The sequence below is a fragment of the Bufo bufo genome, chromosome 4 (assembly GCF_905171765.1).
Source record: "Bufo bufo chromosome 4, aBufBuf1.1, whole genome shotgun sequence".
NCBI lineage: Eukaryota > Metazoa > Chordata > Amphibia > Anura > Bufonidae > Bufo > Bufo bufo.
In genome coordinates, this window is record NC_053392.1 from 357328102 (window position 1) to 357350867 (window position 22766).

Sequence of the window (22766 nt, forward strand, 5' to 3'; positions counted from 1 at the left end):
TTCCTGCAGTATGCATCACCCCTTTCCTTAGGAGGGGTGCTTACACTTCCTCGAGATACAGTTCTTGCAGTATGCGTTGTTCCCCCTTTTGGGCGGAATTGTTGCACTACCACTGAGGCAGTGCTCGACGTAGGCATTGTCAAACTCCATTGATGGGGTATTTCCAGTACCGTTGGATACGGTTGTGACGGTTGCGCTACCCCCTTCCTTGAGCGGGATGTTACACTTCCACTGGAGGTTATTTCTTTAGTCACATTGACATCTCCATGCTTACTGTTATTTTACCCTTTCGTTAGTGATCGCTAACGGGTGGATGACTAAGCATCTTGAGATGCTGCACCTCCAATGCGCCAGGGCTCTAGATGCTCTAGCTTCTTTTGGTGCCCTGGACTCTTCATCTGGTAACTATGGATACCTACAGTGGATACCTTGGCTATTTTCCCGTTGTGGCCTTTTTTTCTTGCCGATACTGGTTTGGGCTTGAATATATCACCCTCTGTCCTCTCAGGGTGTTACCCGGCAACACGTCAGTATCCTAGAGACCACATCTCATTTGGTCATGGTATTTGTCCTCTACAATGTAAAGCGCTCAGAGTCGAGGGTCGTACTGACTCTGTATTTTCTAGCCCCACTCCTTATCGGGGAAAGTGGTTATGCTGACACTCTGGTTTAAGTTTTGCAGTGTTCTCCTCCGCATGTGCACCTTTTACGCTGGTGCTAAGGGTCGTAGCCATTGCAGTGGGCGTCCCCCCTCAGGTAGGGGTTCTTCCCTGATGCTAGCTTGGCAATTGCTCCTGTTCGGCGCCCTTGTCTGGTGGGGTGCTTTAGGCTAGCTCTACTTACCTGGGGCAGTAGGGTTCCATGACTTATACTGCAAGTCCTCAGTCCTTCCCCTCAGCATTGACAGAATATACCGTGACTACAATGATACGAGGGGGTCTTTGCGTTGTCTCGACATACTAGGGTTCTTCCTCCACAGCTCCTTCATTTTTTTTCTAGCGCTGCATTCGGTGGCCTCTGCTGTGTGGCCCCCTTCTCAGCTGGAATATGATGCTAGCCATAGTCTTGCGGTTCCCCTTGTATGGGTTCCTTCTTAGGCGGAGTATGGCACCGCCACTATCATCCCATGGCTTCTTCTGTATAGTGCCAGTCCCAGATGGGGAATGAGCTTCTCTCCTTCCATCTTTTTCCTTCTCTGGCTCCGGGTTCACGGCTACCCTGCAAGCCTTGGTGGCTACTACGTCCCTACTTTTCCCTCATCTGCATTTACATGGGGTATTGTTTCCGGTCCCGGCTGGTGGACTGTGACGCCTTCACATCCTCCTTCTACAGGTGAATTCTTCCTATTGATCCTGGGTGTGCTACCTGTATCTACAATTATCTCTTTTACAACATGAGTAATGTCTGTCAGATCAGTCCGATGGTGATCATACCTTTTTTTTTTCTGCCCATTCCGTGGGTAGACTGAGACTCACCACGCCAGGCGGAGCAGGGCCTCCTGTCATGCGTTACCACCGCTGATGGACTTTTCGTTCTGGGAGCCTTCTATTTCTTCTTTCTCCTCGAACCGCTGGTTGCTTGTCTCTCCCCTTTATCTCCCTGACCAGTAGCCATGCGTGGCGCTGCTCACGACTCCCCTCATCATTTTTTTTCTTATCTGACCAGTGTTCCCTGTTACGGGTAGGGCGTTGGACGTTGTCATCGCACTCTATCCAGCAGGGGTATTTCTCCTAACTTGGTCTAGTCAAAATATTCGTCGAGCGGCGTTGCCACGCTGTCAATATATGGTCACTGACTGAGATCCTCGCCGTCTGTGGTTCTCGCACTAGATTTTCTCTACCTATCTCACATGTATTGGTTCCTTGGCCCTCGGTGGGCTGTGTCTGATTCAGACGTTTTTTTCTCTGTGGGTTATCAACTTTTCAGTCTCCCCGCAAGCCTCTTCGGCTCTGGAGCATCGGTCTGCCAATCGACCGCTTCTGTGGAGCGTCTCTCTTTAGCAGGGGTGTATCCCGTGGCCTGGGTTTTTGGTTCTGCATTTGGAGTTAGGGCCAGCTAACTGGTTTCGTCCAGGCGACCGATGGATCGTTTGGTGGCCTTCAGTGAGGAACATGACCTCTCTCTGTAAATCTTCTTCCCCTCTCTTTTATTTCTGGGAAGGTGGCATTCCTAGGGGCAGGTTTTTCCATCCAACGAATTTTGGGAAGTTGGGAGTGCCTTTTCTTGTACGTACATTTATTTATTTTTTCTTGTCACGTACTTGCACGAGGCAGTGCTCCGCCCATTACCTTCTTTTTTGCTGACTGTATTCGCTGCCTTCCATGTCGACAGGACATTGTTTTCCCTTCCTTTCCTTTTCCCTTGCACTCGAGAGAGTGTGCTCTCCATCAGGATGTATTCGAGCTCAGAGGTTTGCTTGTCCATGACTAGCTCTTTCCGCCGTGCGGATTTTTACCTGGTCATTCCTGGAGGTCCTTGGAAGGGCTCGATGGTCTCCAAGGGGTGTTCCAGGTGGATCCTTTGGCGGCTGCTTAGGCATTCTGCTCCCGGGGCAAGGCTCTGCCCGATGGAGTTTGGGACATCTGACCAGTGGTCAACTCTTTGTGAGATACATGTTTCACCCTGCATCAGTTTCGCGGTTGTATAAGGCAGCGCCTTGGTCTTCCCGGCACGCGTTCACCAAGTTTTTTGCCAGGCGCTTCCTAGGCATCGCCAGTGCTGCTCCGGCCCGCCGGGTCTCGCAGGCAGTAGTGCATTAAGCATTCTCAATAGTGTTACTCCATGGGTGTGGACATTTTTCCCTCCCCGTGGACTGCTTTAGGACGTCCCACGGTCCTGTGTCCCCCAATGATACCAGCGAGAAAACAAGATTTTTGTGAAACTCACCTGTAAAATCTCTTTCTCGCGTAGTTCATTGGGGGACACAGCACCCACCCAGTATTTATTAGTGTTGATAGGGATGTCTGGTTGCTGGTCGGGGTTTAGCGGGTTTGCTTCCGCCGGTGTCTGTTGCATTCTCCTTTTAATTGGCACATGTTTTCTACTGCTCCTACTGCTTGAGCACAAACTGACATGCTCTCTCCAGGCTGGAGGGGGTATAGCCTGCAGGGGAGGAGCTAAGTCTTTTTTCAGCCTAGTGTCACCTCCTAGTGGCAGCAGCAAGCTATACCCACGGTCCTGTGTCCCCCAATGGACTACGCGAGAGAGATTTTACAGGTGAGTTTCACAAAACTCTCGTTATTGTCTATTTGGTTCCCAAATCTGGATAAACTAAGTGGTAGAATCCCATATGCACTTCAGGGGATACATAGATATGACTCCCGGTTAACAGTCAGGTGATCAATACCCCAATGTGCATGTAAGATAATGCCGATATTGATGTATTAGGACATGGAATGATGATAAGCTGGCATATAAAGGCAAATTAACAACATGTTACAACCAAAGAGGTACAAAGATGGCTGGATAACTGATATACAATCCAAGTCTATTCAAATAACAACCCCTTATTGGTATATTCTGTGGTGCAAATAGCGAAAACAATGTCCATAAGATAGAACCACAAGCCAATTCAGTAACAACAGATATTGGTAGAATCCCATATAGACAAAAGGGGATATATAGATATGACCCCCCGGTTGATAATCAGGTGGTCAATACCCCCATGTGTAGACAAGGGAATACCAGTGTTAATGTTTAAAAACATGATGGTAAGCAGGCATATATATGCAAGTTGACAACATGTTATAACCAAGGAGATGGCTGGATAGCAGATATATAATCCAGACCCATTCAGATAACAACCCTTTTATTTGTATAAGTGGCAGAACAAATGCATCAGCGCGGCAGCATGTATTGTTGGTGGGACCTCTCTCCCCTTCCCCGCTAGTGCCTGGGCACGCAAGTATCACTAAATATCACGGCACAAACCTAGCACCATTTGACGCTTGTTATAACTGAGTTTGTATGTGGTTAATTTTTTTAAATTTAAAAAAAAAAAAATTGGCATTTGTTCTACCACTTATCCGCCCTCCCCCTACTACTCATCCTCCCGCCCCCTCTCTCAGGGTGGCCGAGTGGTTAGCAGAGTGTCTGCACATTGCTGACACTCTGCTTGAAACGGCTGACATCCGTGCTCACAGATGTCAGCCGTTTAACCCCTTCCATGCTGCAGTCCGTAGGGACCGCTGTATGGAAGGGGTTAACGGGGAGAGGGAACTCCCTCCCTCACCCATCGGGGGCTGCTGTGCCGTTTCAGCCCCCGATTCTTGACGGGATTACAGAGGGAGGGGGCTCCCCTCCCTCCCCATCGCCCGCTGCTCTGTTGTGGCAGCGGGTGATGGTTACCATGACAACTGGACGCTTTCACAGGCTTCCGGCTTGCCATGGTAAGGCCAAGTCTGATCAGACTAAGTGTAAAGTGAAAATACAGTACAGTACACTATATAGTGTACTGTATTGTATTATACAGACGTCAGACCCACTGGATCTTCAAGAACCAAGTGGGTCTGGGTAAAAAAAAAGTAAAAATAAAAAAACACATTTATCACTGATTAAAAAAATAAAATGCACTACACATATTAGGTATCGCCGCGTCCGTAATAACCTGCTCTATAAAAATATCACATGGCCTAACCAGTCAGGTGAATACCGTAAAAAAGTGTAAAAAAAAAAAAAAGCAATTTTTTTGTCACCTTACATAACAAAGTGTAATAGCAAGCGATCAAAAAGTCATACGCACCCCAAAATAGTGCCAATCAAACCGTCATCTCATCCCCAAAAAAATTAGCCCCTACACAAGACAGTCGCCCAAAAAATAAATAAAACTATGACTTTCAGAATGTGGAGACACTAAAGAATCATAAAAAAAAAAAAAAACGCTTTGTTATGTAAAACTGAAACAAACAACCAAAAAAAGTTGTCATATTTGGTATTGTCACGTCCGTGACAACCTGCTCTATAAAAATACCACATGATCTAACCTGTCAGATGAATGTTGTAAATAACAAAAAATAAAAACTGTAACAAAACAGCTATTTCTTTTTACCTTGCCTCACAAAAAGTGTAATATAGAGCAACCAAAAATCATATGTACCAACAAAACTGCCACCCTATTCCGTAGTTTCCAAAATGGGGTCACTTTTTTGGAGTTTCTACTCTAGGGGTGCATCAGGGGGGATTTAAATGGGACATGGTGTCAAAAAACCAGTCCAGCAAAATCTACCTTCCAAAAACCGTATGGCATTCCTTTACTTCTGCGCCCTGCCGTGTGCCCGTACAGCAGTTTACGACCACATATGGGGTATTTCTGTAAACTACAGAATCGGAGCCATAAGTATTGAGTTTTGTTTGGCTGTTAACTCTTGCTTTGTAAATGGAAAAAATGGATTCAAATGGAAAATCTGCCCAAAAATTATCTATTTTCCATTAATTCTTGTGGAACACCTAAAGGGTTAACAAAGTTTGTAAAATCAGTTTTGAACACCTTGAGGGGGGTAGTTTGTAAAATGTGGGCATTTTTGGGTGGTTTCTATTATGTAAGCCTCACAAAGAGACTTCAGACCTGAACTGGTCCTGAAAAAGTGGGTTTTAGAAATTTTCTGAAAAATTTCAAGATTTGCTTCTAAACTTCTATGCCTTCTAACGTCCCCAAAAAATAAAATGGCATTCCCAACATGATCCAAACATGAAGTAGACATATGGGGGGAATGTAAATTATTAACTATTTTTGAAGGTATTACTATGTATTATAGAAGTGGAGAAATTGAAATTTTGAAATTAGCTAATTTTTCCAAATTTTTGGTAAATTTGGAATTTTTTTATAAATTAACATTTTTATTTTTTTTACTCCATTTTACCAGTGTCATGAAGTACAATATGTGACGAAAAAACGGTCTCAGAATGGCCTGGATAAGTAAAAGCGTTTTTAAGTTATTCACACATAAAGTGACACTGGTCAGATTTGCAAAAAAATGGCCTGGTCCTTAAGGTGAAAATGAGCCCGGTCCTTAAGGGGTTAAAGAACGTATATTGTGGTCAATCGAAGAGCAATTTTCTAAAACTGGTGTTAGCAATAGACGTAGACGGAAAGCTTATTACACAAGTTTTAGAGCTTCAGAGTGGTAGGAGACTAGCTGCTATGGTTTTTCCCATACACAGCACAAAGAGGAGATTCTGCACCCCTATCTTTCTCGCATAGACACATAGCAGCGTGAAGGACATTATTATGTAGATATAGTAAGTAGAGTTTCTGTGAAGATGGTAGAAAATTCACAAAAAGTAGCAGCAGTGTTTTTTTTGTTTTTTTGTTTTTTTTCCCCTGCAACTTTCACTTTGCAAATGCTCCCTCCATCTCCATTTTCATATGTTTATTGGTTGCAGATGTAACATGATCCCTCATCGATCCTAAAAAAATCTATCTCCTCTCTGCCTTTCTCAAGATGGATTTAACCAGTAAATTGAGTGAGTGAACAGTTCGAGTCAGTTTTTTGGAGTAGAGGAGCCAGATAAATGGAGAAGGAGGCTTTTTATTTTTATTTTTTTGCTGATGAGATATATTACATAGTTTCTTCTATTCACTTGCACTATTGATTAATGCAAAGTTTGTTGAAAGTGAAACAGTGCCACTTTTCAGCCTCAAGCTCTAAACAGTGGCCTGTGGTAAACAGACTTGATTATGACTAAAGGATAGGAAAATAATCCGGTTTTATTTGCAATTTTCTCCAGGTCCCACTCAGGACAGAAGCTTTAAATAGAGGAGAGATTTCTGATGATATAGTAATTTATGACATAACAGACAACCTGGAGGATGAAAGAGAGAAACCCCACACTTTTCCTGAAAATTCCGAAAGAGCGTCTCCTGAAACATTAAAGTAAGATCTCCTAAATTCATGCATTCTTATATATTTTTTTTTTTTGTGTGTGTGTGTGTGTATGTATGAGAAAAAATCTGAATCCTTGTTTTTACCAGCAGTCCGCCTTCACCTGAAATTGTAATAGTGGAGGATGACAGTGAAGATGAAGAGGTCACAGTTGTTCAATCAGATATAACTGCAGAGATAATTGGGCCATTGAGCCCAGTCCGTGAGGACATTTCCAGCCCACTGATGTCTGGTCCTCTGCTGTTGAATAACCAGTCCTCACTCAGCACAGAAGACCCTGTCACTATGATGGATTCTATTCTTAATGAAAGTGGTGTTATTTCTCAGAATATTAATCTCCTTGGAAAGTAAGTACCAGCTCCCAATTGGCTGATTATAGAAACTAGCAGAAGGCATGCACACAGGTTGTGTGTTCCACAGTATTGCTATATAGTGTGACTGGTTGTGCTGCTCAAAGGGGATTTCTGGCTCTAAGGTCAATTTCACAAAAGCGTGTTCAGTCATGGAAGCACGCTCTATCAGATGGCTGCATTTCCCGGACCAAACATTACTCCTCTGACCCGAACTAGCAGCATAATAGTGATCTATGACGCTGAAGTTCTTGCCTGACTGCAGGACGACTGTATTGTACTCATGGCATGACATGTGAGTACAGTACAGTAGACCAGCGGTTGGGCAGGAACTCACAGCATCATTGATCATTATAATGCCGTGAGTTTGCATCAGAGGAGCAATGTTTGGTCTAGGAAATGCAGCCATTGCACAGAGCTTATTTCCCAGACCACACACACTCATGCACACGACCATATGTATTTTGCAGTCCACAAAATTTGGATCTGCAGAAATGCAGCTGGCCTTTTGCGGAACCCACATAGGGGTGCGGAAAAGTATCAGACATTAATAATTTGGGCCATATATTTAAAGCGATATTCCCATAATAGAGGGTTGCCACCTCTTCATTTATTCAATGCCTGGATGCAGCAGCTGGTGGCCACCACCCTGTTCTGGAGATATTTGAGATGGGCACCTATTACATCCTGTGGCTTGTCTGCAATTTAAGTAATAAGTGTTGTCTGTAATTTTGTGATGTTGAAATTGTCACCAAAGGTTTAGCTGGGTGGCAAAGGAGCGTCAGCAAGACATAACGTTATACTGTACTCAGGGCAGATGATATACTTGGGGTCCTTCAGAGCCAAAAATCGCTTCTGGATCACTTAATCTAGGAACCAAAGATATGCCGTGTGACAAGGCTAACAAGGGGTCAATAATTTTCACAAAGCTGCTGAATAATAAAGTTTCTGTTCTATTTGCTGTATTATGTACCTTTCCTCTTGTTTTATAGAATGGAACTCATAGACTATCTGGACAGCATTGACTGCACGTTAGAAGATTTCAAAGCATTACTATCTGGACGTCAGTTCAGCATGGATCGAGATCTGCTGGTCGATGTACGAACACATTTATTTTTTTACTTTCTGTTTTGCATGTTTTAATATTATAAATCTGGATTACATTACATGAATATGTTGCGTCTTTTTAAGGTTACTTTCACATCTGCTCTTTCCTATCCGGTTTTGAGATCCGGAGGAGAACGCTTCAGTTTTGTCCACATTTATTGTCAATGGAGACAAAACTGAACAAACCAGAATGCATTCCGTTCCGGTTTGTTGCCGTTCTAAGCCGGACACAAAATTTTTGTGTGCGGCATGGAAAACTGAACATGCCAGATCCGGCACCAAAAACCATGTAAGTCAATGGTGCCGGATCCATATGTGTGTTTTTTTGGGGTTTTTTTTTTCTTTGTTTCTTTTTCCCGGACACAAAAAAACTGGATCCGGTGCCCATTGACTTAGAATGGCTTTAGCGTCGGATCCGGCATGTTCATTTTCAATATAATGCAACTGGATTCATTCCGAACGGATTCTGCCGGTTGTATTATTCAAATAGATGCATTTTGCTGTGGTTTTGAGACCTCATGCCGGATCTCAAAACCGGACTGGAAAAACGCTGATGTGAAAGTAGCCTAAGATTTGCTTGTTTATATAAAGCAGTTCAGCCTTTCAGAATCTCCACTTTATTTTAGTCACTGTTTGGGGTACGCTACCATTTGCTATCACTAGCTCACATATTTTTAGCTTGTAACCTCATGCCTTTTTTGAGATCAAAGTAAAAAAAAATATAATAATAATAATCTATACAAAGATGCAAAATATATTCAGCCATGTTTTTAACCCCTTTAGCTGGGAAGCTGGAGAAAAAAACATTACAAAATGGGGTGAAACTGGAGAAAAAGCACAATCCTGCTACTTTTTATTTTTTTTATTTTTACGGCTTTCCCTGAGCAGTAAAACTGACCTGTTGTCTTCATTCTCCGGGTCAGCACAATAACAGTAATAAAACATTTGGATAGTTTTTCTTGTGTTTTCATACTGAAAAAAATAAAACCTTTTTGGAATTTTTTTTCTTTTCATCTCCATATTCTGACCCCTATAATTTTCGGGTGCAAGGGCTTATTTTATGTGGGGCAATCTATGGTTTTTATTGATAACATTTTGTGATCAGAACTATGTTTTTGATAACTTCTTATTTATACATTTTTTGGGGGAGGAGAAGTGATGAAAAAATGGATTTTATTTTCTGCTATGGCGTTCACCATACAGGATACATACATTTATATTTTAATAGGCATCGCCATTTTCCAAAAAAGCATTTTATATTTTATTCTAAACTTTTTTTACTTTGCGATTCGCTATGTTATGGATAACTATAACTATGTTAGAGAACAGGACTCTACAGCTATAAAGGCCTTGGTTTCTTCAGAGACCAAGACTTTTATACAGAAGCAACAGCTTCCCCGATCTCCCAGGGAAAGCCGCTTTAGATGGAAAATAAGAAATGGCAGTCTGAACTTCTTATGTGCAGTACTACTCAAGTATTACTGCAAATAATAGTCCAGAATCCCGGTGACCGATTCATTTTTAAAGGGTTTATCCCATTAAGACCACTTATCCCCCTCCCCACAGGTTAGGGAATAAACGTCTAATCAGAAACGGGGCCCATACTGCCTGAGCGGTGGTTACACATGCACGCTGCCACTTCATTCAGCTCTATGGGGCTGCCAGAGATGGCAGAACACTTGTACTTGGCAATCTTTCGTAGTCCCACAGAGTTGAAAGGAGTATCCCCCATTGTTGTGATCAGAAGAGTCCCCTGCGGTCCGACCTCCTCGGATCCTTATTCCCTATCTTTTCAGTGTATTAGTCATTTAGTGTCATTACAGAGGTTTTCCAGTGTCTAGATATTGATGTCTTATCCTTGGGGTAGGCCATGAATATCAAAACTGTAGGGATTGACACCCCCATTGATGAACTGCTGTTGTGGGGCACCAGAAACACAGTGAAAGGAGCCAGAAGCAGAGAGCTTCATGCATTGTGCAGTTGCCCTACGGCAGCTTGGCTCCCGTTCAAGTGAGCCCCCCGCCTATTTAGTATTGATGAGCTCTCCTGTGAATAAGTCGTCGGTATCTAGACACTAAAAACCCCTTTAAAGTAAGGGCTCATTCACACGGCTGTTCGGCCTCGCCCGTATTTCCCCCAAATAGTGGGTCCACAATATGCCGGCACCAGCCATGTGCACCCCATCATGGATCACTTGACTGGATCCGGAAGGTCGTGGCGGCACGGAAGCACTACGGAGTCGGTGCCCCCAATGCACGGAACGGCCATCTGTATTAGCCCTAAGTGTGTATATACTGCTATATATCTTTTCAAAGAAAATTGCAGCCATTCCTATAAGCCATTCCTATAAGTGATCTGATTTAAGGAAAATTTACAAAATCCCTCAAAGTTCCTTCTCATCCTAATGTGAAGACTAGATTTAAAACAGCCCCTTACTGTTTTTTGGTGTATGACATCCTGAAATGATGATGCCTAAGAATGGTGGCCATTTCCTCATCAGTCTGAGGCAGATTGCGGTGTTTTATAAATGTGTTTAAGGCCTCTTGCACACAACCGTGGTTTTGTTCTGCATCCGAGCCAATTTTTTTGCGGCTCGGGTGCGGACCCATACACTTTAAGGGGCCGCAAAAGATGAGGACAGCACTCTGTGTGCTGTCTGCATCTGTTGCTCTGTTCCATGGCCCCACAAAATATAGATCATGTCCTATTCTTGTCCGTTTTGTGGACAAGAATAGGTATTTCTATAATGGACCGCCTGTTCCGTTCTGCAAATTGTGGAAGGCACACAGGCGGCATCCGTGTTTTGCGGATCCACAAATTGCGGACCGCAAAACACTGCACGTTCGTGTGCAAGAGGCCTAACACTCATTGGAAATGCATGTATGTCTGTTTCAGTCTGACTGGTGTACATTACAGAGAGAATCTGGCACAGCGGTCGGTCCTTGGGTCTTGAGGGAAAAAAATTATAAACAGAATTTTACTTAATTTTTCTTTTTACATCTTTTTTTCAGATTTTCTCTAATAGTGTCCAAATGAGTCCTTCTGACTATCTTAACAGTCCAAAGGTACATATTTAACAGGAGATAGCCTGTATTCCCTCACTTTATGCATTTAACGACAGTGGGTTCATACTGGACTGCTGACATTGTGGCTAACTGCTAAGTGAAATCGTTCTACAGGGAATACTGTGGATTCTGAATAGTAAATATAGTTCAAACGTATTGTCCGCATCCAGTCGAGCATTTTTTGTGGATTACATTTGGGCCACAAAGGATGCGACAGCACAACATGTCCGTTCCGTGGCATCTGCAAAAAACATAGAACACGTCCTATTCTTGTCTGCATTACGGACAAGGATAGGACTGTTCTATTATTGCCCGGAAGTTTTGTGGAACACACGCAGCCGGTATCCATATATTATTATTTTTTTACGGAGGGCATGAGCCCTTAGGATAAGGTAGTGGCTGATGGCTTCTGACAGGGAGGTTTCTCCTGCCTCGGTCTCTGCAGTCACAATTTAAGACCATAGTAATAGGGAAAGGGTCTAATAGAGCCTGTTATTAAAACCTGGACAGGGAGACATGATGGTTCTGTCCCATGACACTTTTCTTTGCCCATAATGTCATGAAAGAAAAGGCACCTCTTTCTGTCCTTTTTCTTGTGTAATTTTTCCTTTAAAATCGTGCTTTCCTCTTTTGTGTAAATTTTCTTCTTGTTTTTAGTCATTGTGCAAGGAGGGGGAGTAGATAAGTTTTAACAATCGCCTGTTGTGAATGGTGGATACTGTGTTATATATCTATACGTGTTATCAGTCATTATACTTCTGCCTGTAATGATTTTGATGAACTGAATTCCTCCTTAAAAGGATTGAACAAGAATGGGGGGGGGGTAGAGTAGGCAGTACCCCCCACCCTTCACCACCCCCTCCGATCTGTAAAGTGAAGCTTACTTACCTGCTTCCCGGCACTGGCTCCCTGTTCCATCTCTTCCCAGCCTGCAGTGTTCCCTCACTGAAAACATCCTGTTTGACGCGGCCTGCAGCCAATTACTTGTGTCATGTGACCATTTGCCAGTGATGCAGACGGCGTCAAGCCGGATGTTTTCAGTGAGGGCACCCAATGGAGAATTGCAGGCTGGGAAGGGAAGGAGTGGGGCGCTAACAAGGGGAAGACGCCTTAGAGGTGATTTTATTTAGATGTATAAGGTCAATACAAAGAACTGGGACGTGATTTATTAATTCCAAGGACTTTACAAAGGACCAAGGACATTCTTTGTATGTGGAGAAAAGGTGATTAAAACATGGGTACAGGAAACGTGTCACCAAAAATGTTATCTGCCAGTTAAAATCAGGCGGTAACACATCCTTATTTTCTACTCTGTTTTTATCTTCTGATTTGTGGATTTCTTATTCTATTTCCTGAACATGATTATGGGGCTGCCATCTCGCCTGCGCTGTTTTTTAACAGCATTTACAAAGCATTAAGAAAATTGCTTTACAGCAGCCCCATGGGCCATAGACACAATAGTCTGGAGGAGACCTCAATGACTTCTATGGGAGAGATTTCTAGACATGCTCTCTGACCTGTACAAGGAAAGAAAAGAAGAGCTCTGACAATCGCCTGTTGTGAATGGTGGATCCTGTCTTATCTGTACACAGAGGTGTTCTCTTTACTGCAGTTATCTCATTCTAATCCTGCCTGTAATGATATCTGTACAGACCAAGAAGTGAGGCCAATTATTAGACATAGTGGCCAGTGCAAAACTGCAGGAGTTTCTCTTTTGTTTAAATATATGGAAAATTATAAAAACATTATCAAAAATTATAAAAAAATATGTTTCAACATAAAAAGTGATTTAAACAGCAGGTCGTTTTTTAATGACCCATTCCCTTTAGGGTCCATTCACACGTCTGTATGTGTTTTGCGGACCACACATCGCCGGCACTCTCATAGAAAATGCCTTTTCTTGTCCGCAATTGCGGACAAGAATAGGACATGTTCTATTTTTTTGCGGAACGGAAGTGCGGCTCCGCAGATGTGGACAGCACATTCCGGCCCCATTTGAAAATGAATGGGTCCGCACCTGTTCTGCAAAATTGTGGAACAGATGCGGACCCATTTTGCAGACGTGTGAATGGACCCTTAGTCTAACTGTGGAATGCCCTACTCTAAGAGGTAGTAATGGGAGATACTATTTCAGCATTTAAAAAGGGCTAGATGCTTATATAATGGCAAATAGTACTGAGGGTTATAATTAAAGGGGTTTTCTGAGTGTTACACTGATGACCTGATTGGTGGGGGAACAAACCAAGTACAGTGCCGTACTTTGTATAGCGGCAATGCTTGGTATCGCACTCGGCCCCATTCACTTATATGGGGCTGAGCTGCTCCTAGGCCATGTGACACATGGACGTGTCATCACTGGCCTAGGAAATGCTGGAGAAGGCACACACCATATTTTTCACCCTAGGCACACCTAGGTTATAGAGGAAAATAAGTACACTTGCAATTTCATATTCATTAGACCTCAGCTCAGAGCCCCAATCAGACCCCAATGTATATGACCCCCATGCTCAGAGCAGACAAAAAATAATAATAATTGATCGATTATTGTCGATCAATCTCCTGCTCCAGATGCCACCGCTGCTCCTGTCATCCAGCTGTCTTCTTGTTCTTTCAGCCGCGGGTTCTGCTGTGATCTGACGCGCACAGCATGAGGTCACAGAGCGCTGACGTCTCAGCGCAGTCACAGCACAGCGAGCAGCCGAGGAAGACCAGGAAGCGGTGAATACAGAGCCAGGGAAGCTCTGCATTCACTGCTTCCCGGTCCTCCTGTATTAATGAGCGTTTCCATAATGGCTCCTAGCTATCATCTGCCCCAGGAACCACATCTGTTGATCCACATATCTGGTCTGTGAGTATATGACTCATCTGGCAACACCCAGCATAATGGTAGGATAACCTTATTATCTGCTATCCTCTACATATATGGTGGCCTTATAATGACACCTGGTATGATTAACTATTTGTGGATATGGTTCCATTGTTTTTTGCCGTTTAACTTTTCGGTCTAATCCCCTGAGGAATCCTCTGTCCATCTGGAGGAGAAAACGCGTCGGCACTGACTATTTAGGTGTGCATTCTGGGACTGGCTGTACTTAGGTATAATAAACAGTGTCCAAAGGATAGGCCAAGGACATAATAAGGAAAGTGCAGTCCTAGGCACGAGGACGGGGAGCATCTACCATTAAGGTGCGTCCCCAGGCTGAGCAGTTTGGAGGGTGAGATCAGGGACAGTCTTATATATTTTTTCACACAGTCTCCCTGAGTACTCATCCCACTGCTTGAGCCCATGTTTTTGGTGATAGCTTATTGTGGTGTATAGGACCTTTTATGGATCCAAGTTATATGATTTTATTGTATGTAATAAAAGTTACGTTTTAGATTCTTGCCTTCAGTGATATCCCTATTCGTTCTTGCAAGAGTTTGGACATTATTGGTTTTTCAGTGATACTGGTTTTGCTAGTGTGAAAGTAGCCTTGGTTGAAGCATCTTTGGCAGCGATCATGTCACAAGGTTTGCACATCTGGATTTGGGGGATTTTCTGCAGATCCCCTCAAGTACTGTTGGTTTGGATGGGTACAATCGGTGCACAGCCATATTTAGGTCCCTTCAGAGATGTTTAAGTCAAGGCTCTGGCTGGGTGAATTATTGTACGTACCATTTATTTTTGCCCGGTAATAATGAATTTCATGCTTCTGGTGATGTACCTGAATACTTCTTAGGCTGTGTTCACACTTGCATTGAGCTTTCCATTCTTCTAATGGACCAGAAGGGATCTGTTTAATTTTAAGCATCAATTGTTCTCAGTTTGTGTGGGTTGCTTCTTGATTTTAAGTTATTTTTTACGGGACTACTTCTTCCATAAAAAAATAATTGATGTTTGACAGAACTGACAAAACCTGATTGCAGACTGAGCACAACTGACGGCCATTCAAACAAATAGGCATCAAAACAGATCCAGATGACAATTTAAAGGAACAGCAAGCTCAACACAGATGTGATGGGTCCAGCACTGCCATTTTCTAGGGCTTGAGGCATAGTGACGTCTGGGGCAGGTGGCATAAGTTATGTGATCCCCTTATCCTTAGGATCACTATTATCAGGACTGTGGTTGTAGTTCCCTGCACTGGTAAAGATCTTGTTTTCTAAAACTGCATGTAAATTTTGGATTTTTGGATTGGGCTATTTGGGAAATCCCAAGTTTGTCATTGCTGGTCAATGATTCCCCCCTCTGGTGATACGGTGCACTGTCACAGATATGGTCCCGGTCTTGGCACCAGCAGGCAGTTGAGAAAAATAACGACGCCATCAGTCCGCGTGAATGCTCAAAATAGGACACATCCTATGTTTTGATGTCTGTTTTTCATGGCCGTTAAATAACAGCATTGTGACTAGAACCATAGAATAGGCATGCCGGGTGAATGCACCCTTAATAAGTGGATTACATAGAGGCTGTATGCAATTGTATTTCTTTACAGACTAGTCCCTAGAGAAAACCTTAATCCTGCCCTGCCTGTAATTTTTAGTGCCTTTTGTTTTTTCGGCAGAGGGGGAGATTTATTAAGACTAGTGTTCCCATATGCTAGAGTAAGATGTGCCCAATTTATTTAGAGGCAGATGCCGCTCTGCACCAGAAACTTCAGTATCTGCCAGCCAGGGGCTAGCATATACTTGAGCTATAACCTGCGCCAGTTTCTGGCATAAGTTATAAGAAATCCTGCGGGTTGTGTCAGTGTTGTATCTATGGCTCGTGCCATATTTTGCAACTATTTTATGCCACACTAGTGTTGTGAATAACTTAAATATCTCTTCCTGGATAACCTCTTTATGAATTATCCTCAGGAATAGAAGGATAGTTAATCGGTATCAGATCTGGGGGGGTGCGACACTCGGGACCCCAACCGATCAGTTAGAAGAGGCCTTCAGCACCATAGCCTTTTCCTAAACCAGTGACATCCCTGTACATCTGATACATGGCGTAGTTCCAGATCAGCCCCCTAGGGGCAATACCAAGCACCGCCATTATATGATGTACGCTCTGTCCTTGGAATCACTTGTGGATCTCTGAAACAGCTGATCGGCGGGGTTGCGGGACTTGGACCCCCAGTAATGTGATAATGATGACCTATCCTGAGGATGTTATGTTTTTTTTCCAGGAGAACCCCCTTTAATAAATCTCCCCCCAGTGTCTTGTATTCATCTGAGGAAAAGCGGCCTTGGTAGCTGTGACTCTATTAAGGCTACATGCACACGACCGTATGTGTTTTGCGGACCCATTGAAATGAATGGGTCTGCATCCTATCTGAAAAAAAAAAAGGAATGGCCACGGAAACAAAATACGTTTGTGTGCATGTAGCCTAAAACGGACCAGAATAGGAATATGTTCAATTTTATTTATTTTTTGTGGGGCTACGGAACGGACATACAGATGCGGACAGCACACTGTGTGCTGTCCGCATTTTTTGCGGACCCATTAAAATGAATGGGTCCACATCCTATCCGCAAAAAGAACGGACACTGAAACAAAATAAGTTTGTGTGCATGTAGCCTAAGGACTATTTTCATCACATTATCATGATTTGTAGAAAGTAAGGAAAGGAAATGTTATGGCCGTGTCTGTATAGGTTTTTCACTCGTGACTGGATGTTTCTTAAAATTGTCTCACTGCCTTAAGTGATTTGTGCGGTCCAGATCCAATGATCCCTCATTGTTTTACAGCTGGATACCAAAGGACTGGAGTCTTTTAGAAATGGTGAAAGCTTTCCTGAATCCGCTGATTCCCCTGTGGATAGCCGGAAGTCTGGTAAGTTTGTTAGAACATTATGGGGAGGGGGTCAGCTCTGTTTAGGTATGGTTTTTATGTACTACTGGTGCAGCAGAAATCACCTTTTGCAATTAGGCCTAATCTTAAACAAAATTTAATAAGTGAGCCCTGCCCACGGCGACAATGTTTCAGTTGTATTTTTCAGTATAGGTTTGATTGTTTCGATACCAAAATTTTTATTTGGTTTCGATACTATAAAAAAGTATTGCGATACACCAAAAAAAGCCATGTGCATTCCGCATTTTATGGAACGTCCGGCCCATATTAGAACAGTCCAATCCTATTTTTTTAGGGGGACAAGGTGACAAATAAAAACTGCGCAATTCGCCATTTAAAAAAATAAATATTCTGTTATGGCGTTCACCGCATAGGACATTTTTTTTTATATAGTTTGGACTTTTTGGACGTGGCGATATGTAATATGTTTATATTTATTTATTGTTTGTATATTTTATATGTAAAATTGGGAAAGGAGATGATTTATACTTAATTTTTCGGTCTTTTTTACACCCAGCAGCAGGGAGCGTACCATGGCAGCCAGGGCTTCAGTAGCGTCCTGGCTGCCATGGTAACCAATTGGAGCCCCAGGAATACACAGCTGGGGCTCCTATCAGTTGCTGCCACTGCCACCAATGATGGGGTAGGGGACCCTGTGGCCACTGCTACCAATGATTTTAATACGGAGGGGTGGGGGCGCACTGTGCCACCAATGATTTTAATACTGGGGAGGAGGGCGCACTGCACCACCAATGATAATTAACATTAATTATAAGAGGCGGGTGCGGCACCTGAGGGGTTAACTGCCGAGCTCCCCGCCAGTACCTGCCTCCTGGATTTGTATTAAACGTTTACTTTCATTGGTGGCGCAGTGCGCCCGCCCCTCTCTCTCATTGGTGGCAGCGGCACAGGGGGGAGGGAGAGAGTGCTTCCTTCTCCCCTGTGCTGCTGAGGAGAACACGGAGCGCGCTGAGAGCAGCGTGCTCCATGTTCTCTGATACTAGACTGCAGTAGAAAGCCTAGTATCGAAAAAAGGCAAATCCAGGTCAATACCAGACAAAAGTATTGATTGGGTATCGAAAATTCGATACCCGAAACAACCCTAGATGTGAAAGGTATCTGACAGGTTTATGTTGCCATATCTGAGGGCAGCACAAAGTAGTGATAGAGAATCTAATTTCAGCACTGGGTCACTTGTAAGGATACTGGGGGTCATCTACAAAGACTGTTTTTTGGCATAAAAGTCCAAATAGCATTTCTCACAAAAATCGTGTGACTTTATTATTCTTGCTCCTCTGACCCCGTCAAAAAAAAGGGGGCTGAGCTTCGTGAAAGGGGATTGGACAGATGCAGCCTAACGCAAAATAATTGCACCAGAAGACGCCCACAAATAGATTCTGAAATATACTCAAGTTCCTTGGTGGCGTAGATCTTGGTTTCTACCATATGGACCAAACAAATTTAAGCAGTGTGCCTCTTGGAGGGGTTGTCCGTGTTCACAGCTGAACCTGGAGATGCCCACATTTTCACCCAGGCAGCCCCCCTAATATGAGCATCGTATTTCATGCTCCGATGCTCTCCCTTGCCCTACACTAAATCGCGCAGGGAAAAGGCATTTTTTTTCAGAGATCCGGAGACGCCCCCGGCTCTCCATAGGGACTGCTAGGCGGAGGCTTTCTGCTCACCTAGCAGAGATCCTGGTGATGTCACCGGCACTAATGGGCGGGCTTTAGTGCTCCCCTAGCCTGTAAAACGGCTAGGGCAGCGCTAAAGCTCACCCATCGGAGCCGGTGACGCCACCGAATACACCGCTGGACGGAAGCCTCCGCCTAGCAGTGTATAAACATAAACAAACTGCCTTGAGTGATCCAGAGCATGGCAAGGGAGAGCTTCGAAGCATGAAACACTCTGATGCTCATATCATGAGGGCTGGTTGGGTGGAAATGGGGGTATGGCCGGGTTCAGCTCTGAACCCAAACAACCCCTTTAATAAACTGCCATATCATAGTTGTGCAACTCATTGTAGTTTTCATAAAGTAGTTTTTGTTGGCTGTAGCAGGAGTCGAGCAGTGTCCTCGTAATCGTGAATGGTGGACTAACCATCTCTCCCGCCACTGATTGACAGGTTTCCCTCTATCACCTCTTTCACACAAGCGTATTTGTAATACATATATGGCACATATTTTGTGTACCGGAATCTGCTGCTAGTGAAAATGTATAGGGCTATTCACATGGGCGTATATTTTCAGTCAGTATTTGAAATTCGAGGACTTGTCTAATATCAAGGACTCCTGCATTTGGGTCTCGCATCTAATAAACAGTTATTTCACAAGTACGTGACCCAGGGCTGAAATCTGGGTCTGTCACTACTATATGCTGCGCCTTCTACTACTAGGCAGGCAGGGCAACATGGATATGGTGACAGATGGCACCAGTGTACAGTCGTGGCCAAAAGTTTTGAGAATGACACAAATATTAGTTTTCACAAAGTTTGCTGCTAAACTGCTTTTAGATCTTTGTTTCAGTTGTTTCTGTGATGTAGTGAAATATAATTACACGCACTTCATACGTTTCAAAGGCTTTTATCGACAATTACATGACATTTATGCAAAGAGTCAGTATTTGCAGTGTTGGCCCTTTTTTTTCAGGACCTCTGCAATTCGACTGGGCATGCTCTCAATCAACTTCTGCGCCAATTCCTGACTGATAGCAACCCATTCTTTCATAATCACTTCTTGGAGTTTGTCAGAATTAGTGGGTTTTTGTTTGTCCACCCGCCTCTTGAGGATTGACCACAAGTTCTCAATGGGATTAAGATCTGGGGAGTTTCCAGGCCATGAACCCAAAATGTCAACGTTTTGGTCCCCGAGCCACTTAGTTATCACTTTTGCCTTATGGCACGGTGCTCCATCGTGCTGGAAAATGCATTGTTCTTCACCAAACTGTTGTTGGATTGTTGGAAGAAGTTGCTGTTGGAGGGTGTTTTGGTACCATTCTTTATTCATGGCTGTGTTTTTGGGCAAAATTGTGAGTGAGCCCACTCCCTTGGATGAGAAGCAACCCCACACATGAATGGTCTCAGGATGCTTTACTGTTGGCATGACACAGGACTGATGGTAGCGCTCACCTTTTCTTCTCCGGACAAGCCTTTTTCCAGATGCCCCAAACAATCGGAAAGAGGCTTCATCGGAGAATATGACTTTGCCCCAGTCCTCAGCAGTCCATTCACCAAACTTTCTGCAGAAGATCAATCTGTCCCTGATGTTTTTTTTGGAGAGAAGTGGCTTCTTTGCTGCCCTTCTTGACACCAGGCCATCTTCCAAAAGTCTTCGCCTCACTGTGCGTGCAGATGCGCTCACACATGCCTGCTGCCATTCCTGAGCAAGCTCTGCACTGGTGGCACTCCGATCCTGCAGCTGAATCCTCTTTAGGAGATGATCCTGGCGCTTGCTGGACTTTCTTGGACGCCCTGAAGCCTTCTTAACAAGAATTGAACCTCTTTCCTTGAAGTTCTTGATGATCCTATAAATTGTTGATTGAGGTGCAATCTTAGTAGCCACAATATCCTTGCCTGTGAAGCCATTTTTATGCAACGCAATGATGGCTGCACGCGTTTCTTTGCAGGTCACCATGGTTAACAATGGAAGAACAATGATTTCAAGCATCACCCTCCTTTTAACATGTCAAGTCTGCCATTTTAACCCAATCAGCCTGACATAATGATCTCCAGCCTTGTGCTCGTCAACATTCTCACCTGAGTTAACAAGACGATTACTGAAATGATCTCAGCAGGTCCTTTAACCGCCTAACGCAGGATTGCGTTCCAGAAGCGGTCGATTCATTCCTCCTGGACGCGCCGGCGCGTCATCTCGCGCGCGTTCACAGGAACCGAAGGTAAACGAGTGGATCTACAGCCTGCCAGCGGCGATCGTTCGCTGGCAGGCTGTAGATGCGTTGTTTTTTTTAACCCCTTAAAGGTATATTAGACGCTGTTTTGATAATGGCGTCTAATATACCTGCTACCTGGTCCTCTGGTGGTCCCTTTTGCTTGGATCAACCACCAGAGGACACAGGCAGCTCTGTAAAGTAGCACCAATCACCACTACACTACACCCCCCCCCCCCGTCACTTATTAACCCCTGATCACCCCCCTGTAAGGCTCCATTCAGACGTCAGTATGTGTTTTGCAGATCCGCAAAACACATACGGACGTCTGAATGGAGCCTTACAGGGGGGTGACCACCCCCCTGTCATTGATCACCCCCCCCCCCCCCCCCCCCCCTGTAAGGCTCCATTCAGAAGTCCGTATGTGTTTTGCGAATCCGCAAAACACTGACACCGGCAATGTGCTTTCTGCATTTTGCGGATCTGCACATTGCCAGAACTATATAGAAAATGCACAAGAATAGGACATTTTCTATAGGCTCTACAAAAAATGCAGTGTTCGGCCGATCAGGCCTGATCTTGTGCGCACACTTGCGTTCAGTCCGCCCCACCGCTGTGACAGAATTTTTTTTTTTTCTGATCACTGCAAAAACACCGTAAAATCGCTGCGGCGCTATAAAGATCACTTTTGAGGGGCATGGCGAGTTCATAGATTTTTTTATTTTTTTGTCACAAGTTAGCGGAAATAGATTTTTTTGTTTTTTCTTACAAAGTCTCATATTCCACTAACTTGTGACAAAAAATAAAATCTCACATGAACTCACCATACCCCTCACAGAATCCAAATGCGTAAAAATTTTTAGACATTTATATTCCAGACTTCTTCTCACGCTTTAGGCCCCTAAAATGCCAGGGCAGTATAAATACCCCACATGTGACCCCATTTCGGAAAGAAGACACCCCAAGGTATTCCGTGAGGGGCATGGCGAGTTCATGTAAAATTTTATTTTTTGTCACAAGTTAGTGGAATATGAGACTTTGTAAGAGAAAAAAAAAAAATAATCATTTTCCGCTAACTTGTGCCAAAAAAAAAATATTCTAGGAACTCGCCATGCCCCTCACGGAATACCTTGGGGTGTCTTCTTTCCAAAATGGGGTCACTTGTGGAGTATTTATACTGCCCTGGCACTTTAGGGGACCTAAAGCGTGAGAAGTAGTTTGGAATCCAAATGCGTAAAAAAATGCCCTGTGAAATCGTAAAGATTCTCATTGGAATTTGGCCCCTTTGCGCACCTAGGCTGCAAAAAAGTGTCACACATGTGGTATCGCCGTACTCAGGAGAAGTAGGGCAATGTGTTTTGGGGTGTATTTTTACATATACCCATGCTGGGTGAGAGGAATATCTCTGTAAATTGACAACTTTGTATAAAATGTTTTAAAAAGTTGTCATTTACAGAGATATTTCTCTCACACAGCATGGGTATATGTAAAAATACACCCCAAAACACATTGCCCTACTTCTCCTGAGTACGGCGATACCACATGTGTGACACTTTTTTGCAGCCTAGGTGCGTAAAGGGGCCGAAAGTCTGAGTACCTTTTTAGGCTTTACAGGGTTGCTCACAATTTAGCCTTGCCCAAAATGCCAGAACAGTAAACA

At 43.8% G+C, this 22766-nt stretch overlaps 1 protein-coding gene across 4 annotated transcripts in view; it reads left to right on the forward strand.

Moving 5' to 3' along the window:
* HSF2 (heat shock transcription factor 2) overlaps positions 1-22766 on the forward strand; it is a 51186-nt gene that overhangs the window by 22420 nt on the left and 6000 nt on the right. Inside the window, exons 8-12 of one of the 4 annotated variants that reach the window (XM_040429085.1) lie at positions 6727-6872; positions 6971-7228; positions 8224-8329; positions 11350-11403; positions 17119-17203. In XM_040429085.1, the coding sequence (XP_040285019.1) occupies positions 6727-6872; positions 6971-7228; positions 8224-8329; positions 11350-11403; positions 17119-17203 (649 nt within the window). Of the gene's footprint in view, positions 1-6726; positions 6873-6970; positions 7229-8223; positions 8330-9121; positions 9327-11349; positions 11404-17118; positions 17204-22766 lie in introns of those variants that run through there. The other 3 variants (XM_040429086.1, XM_040429087.1, XM_040429088.1) reach the window with 3 other exon arrangements.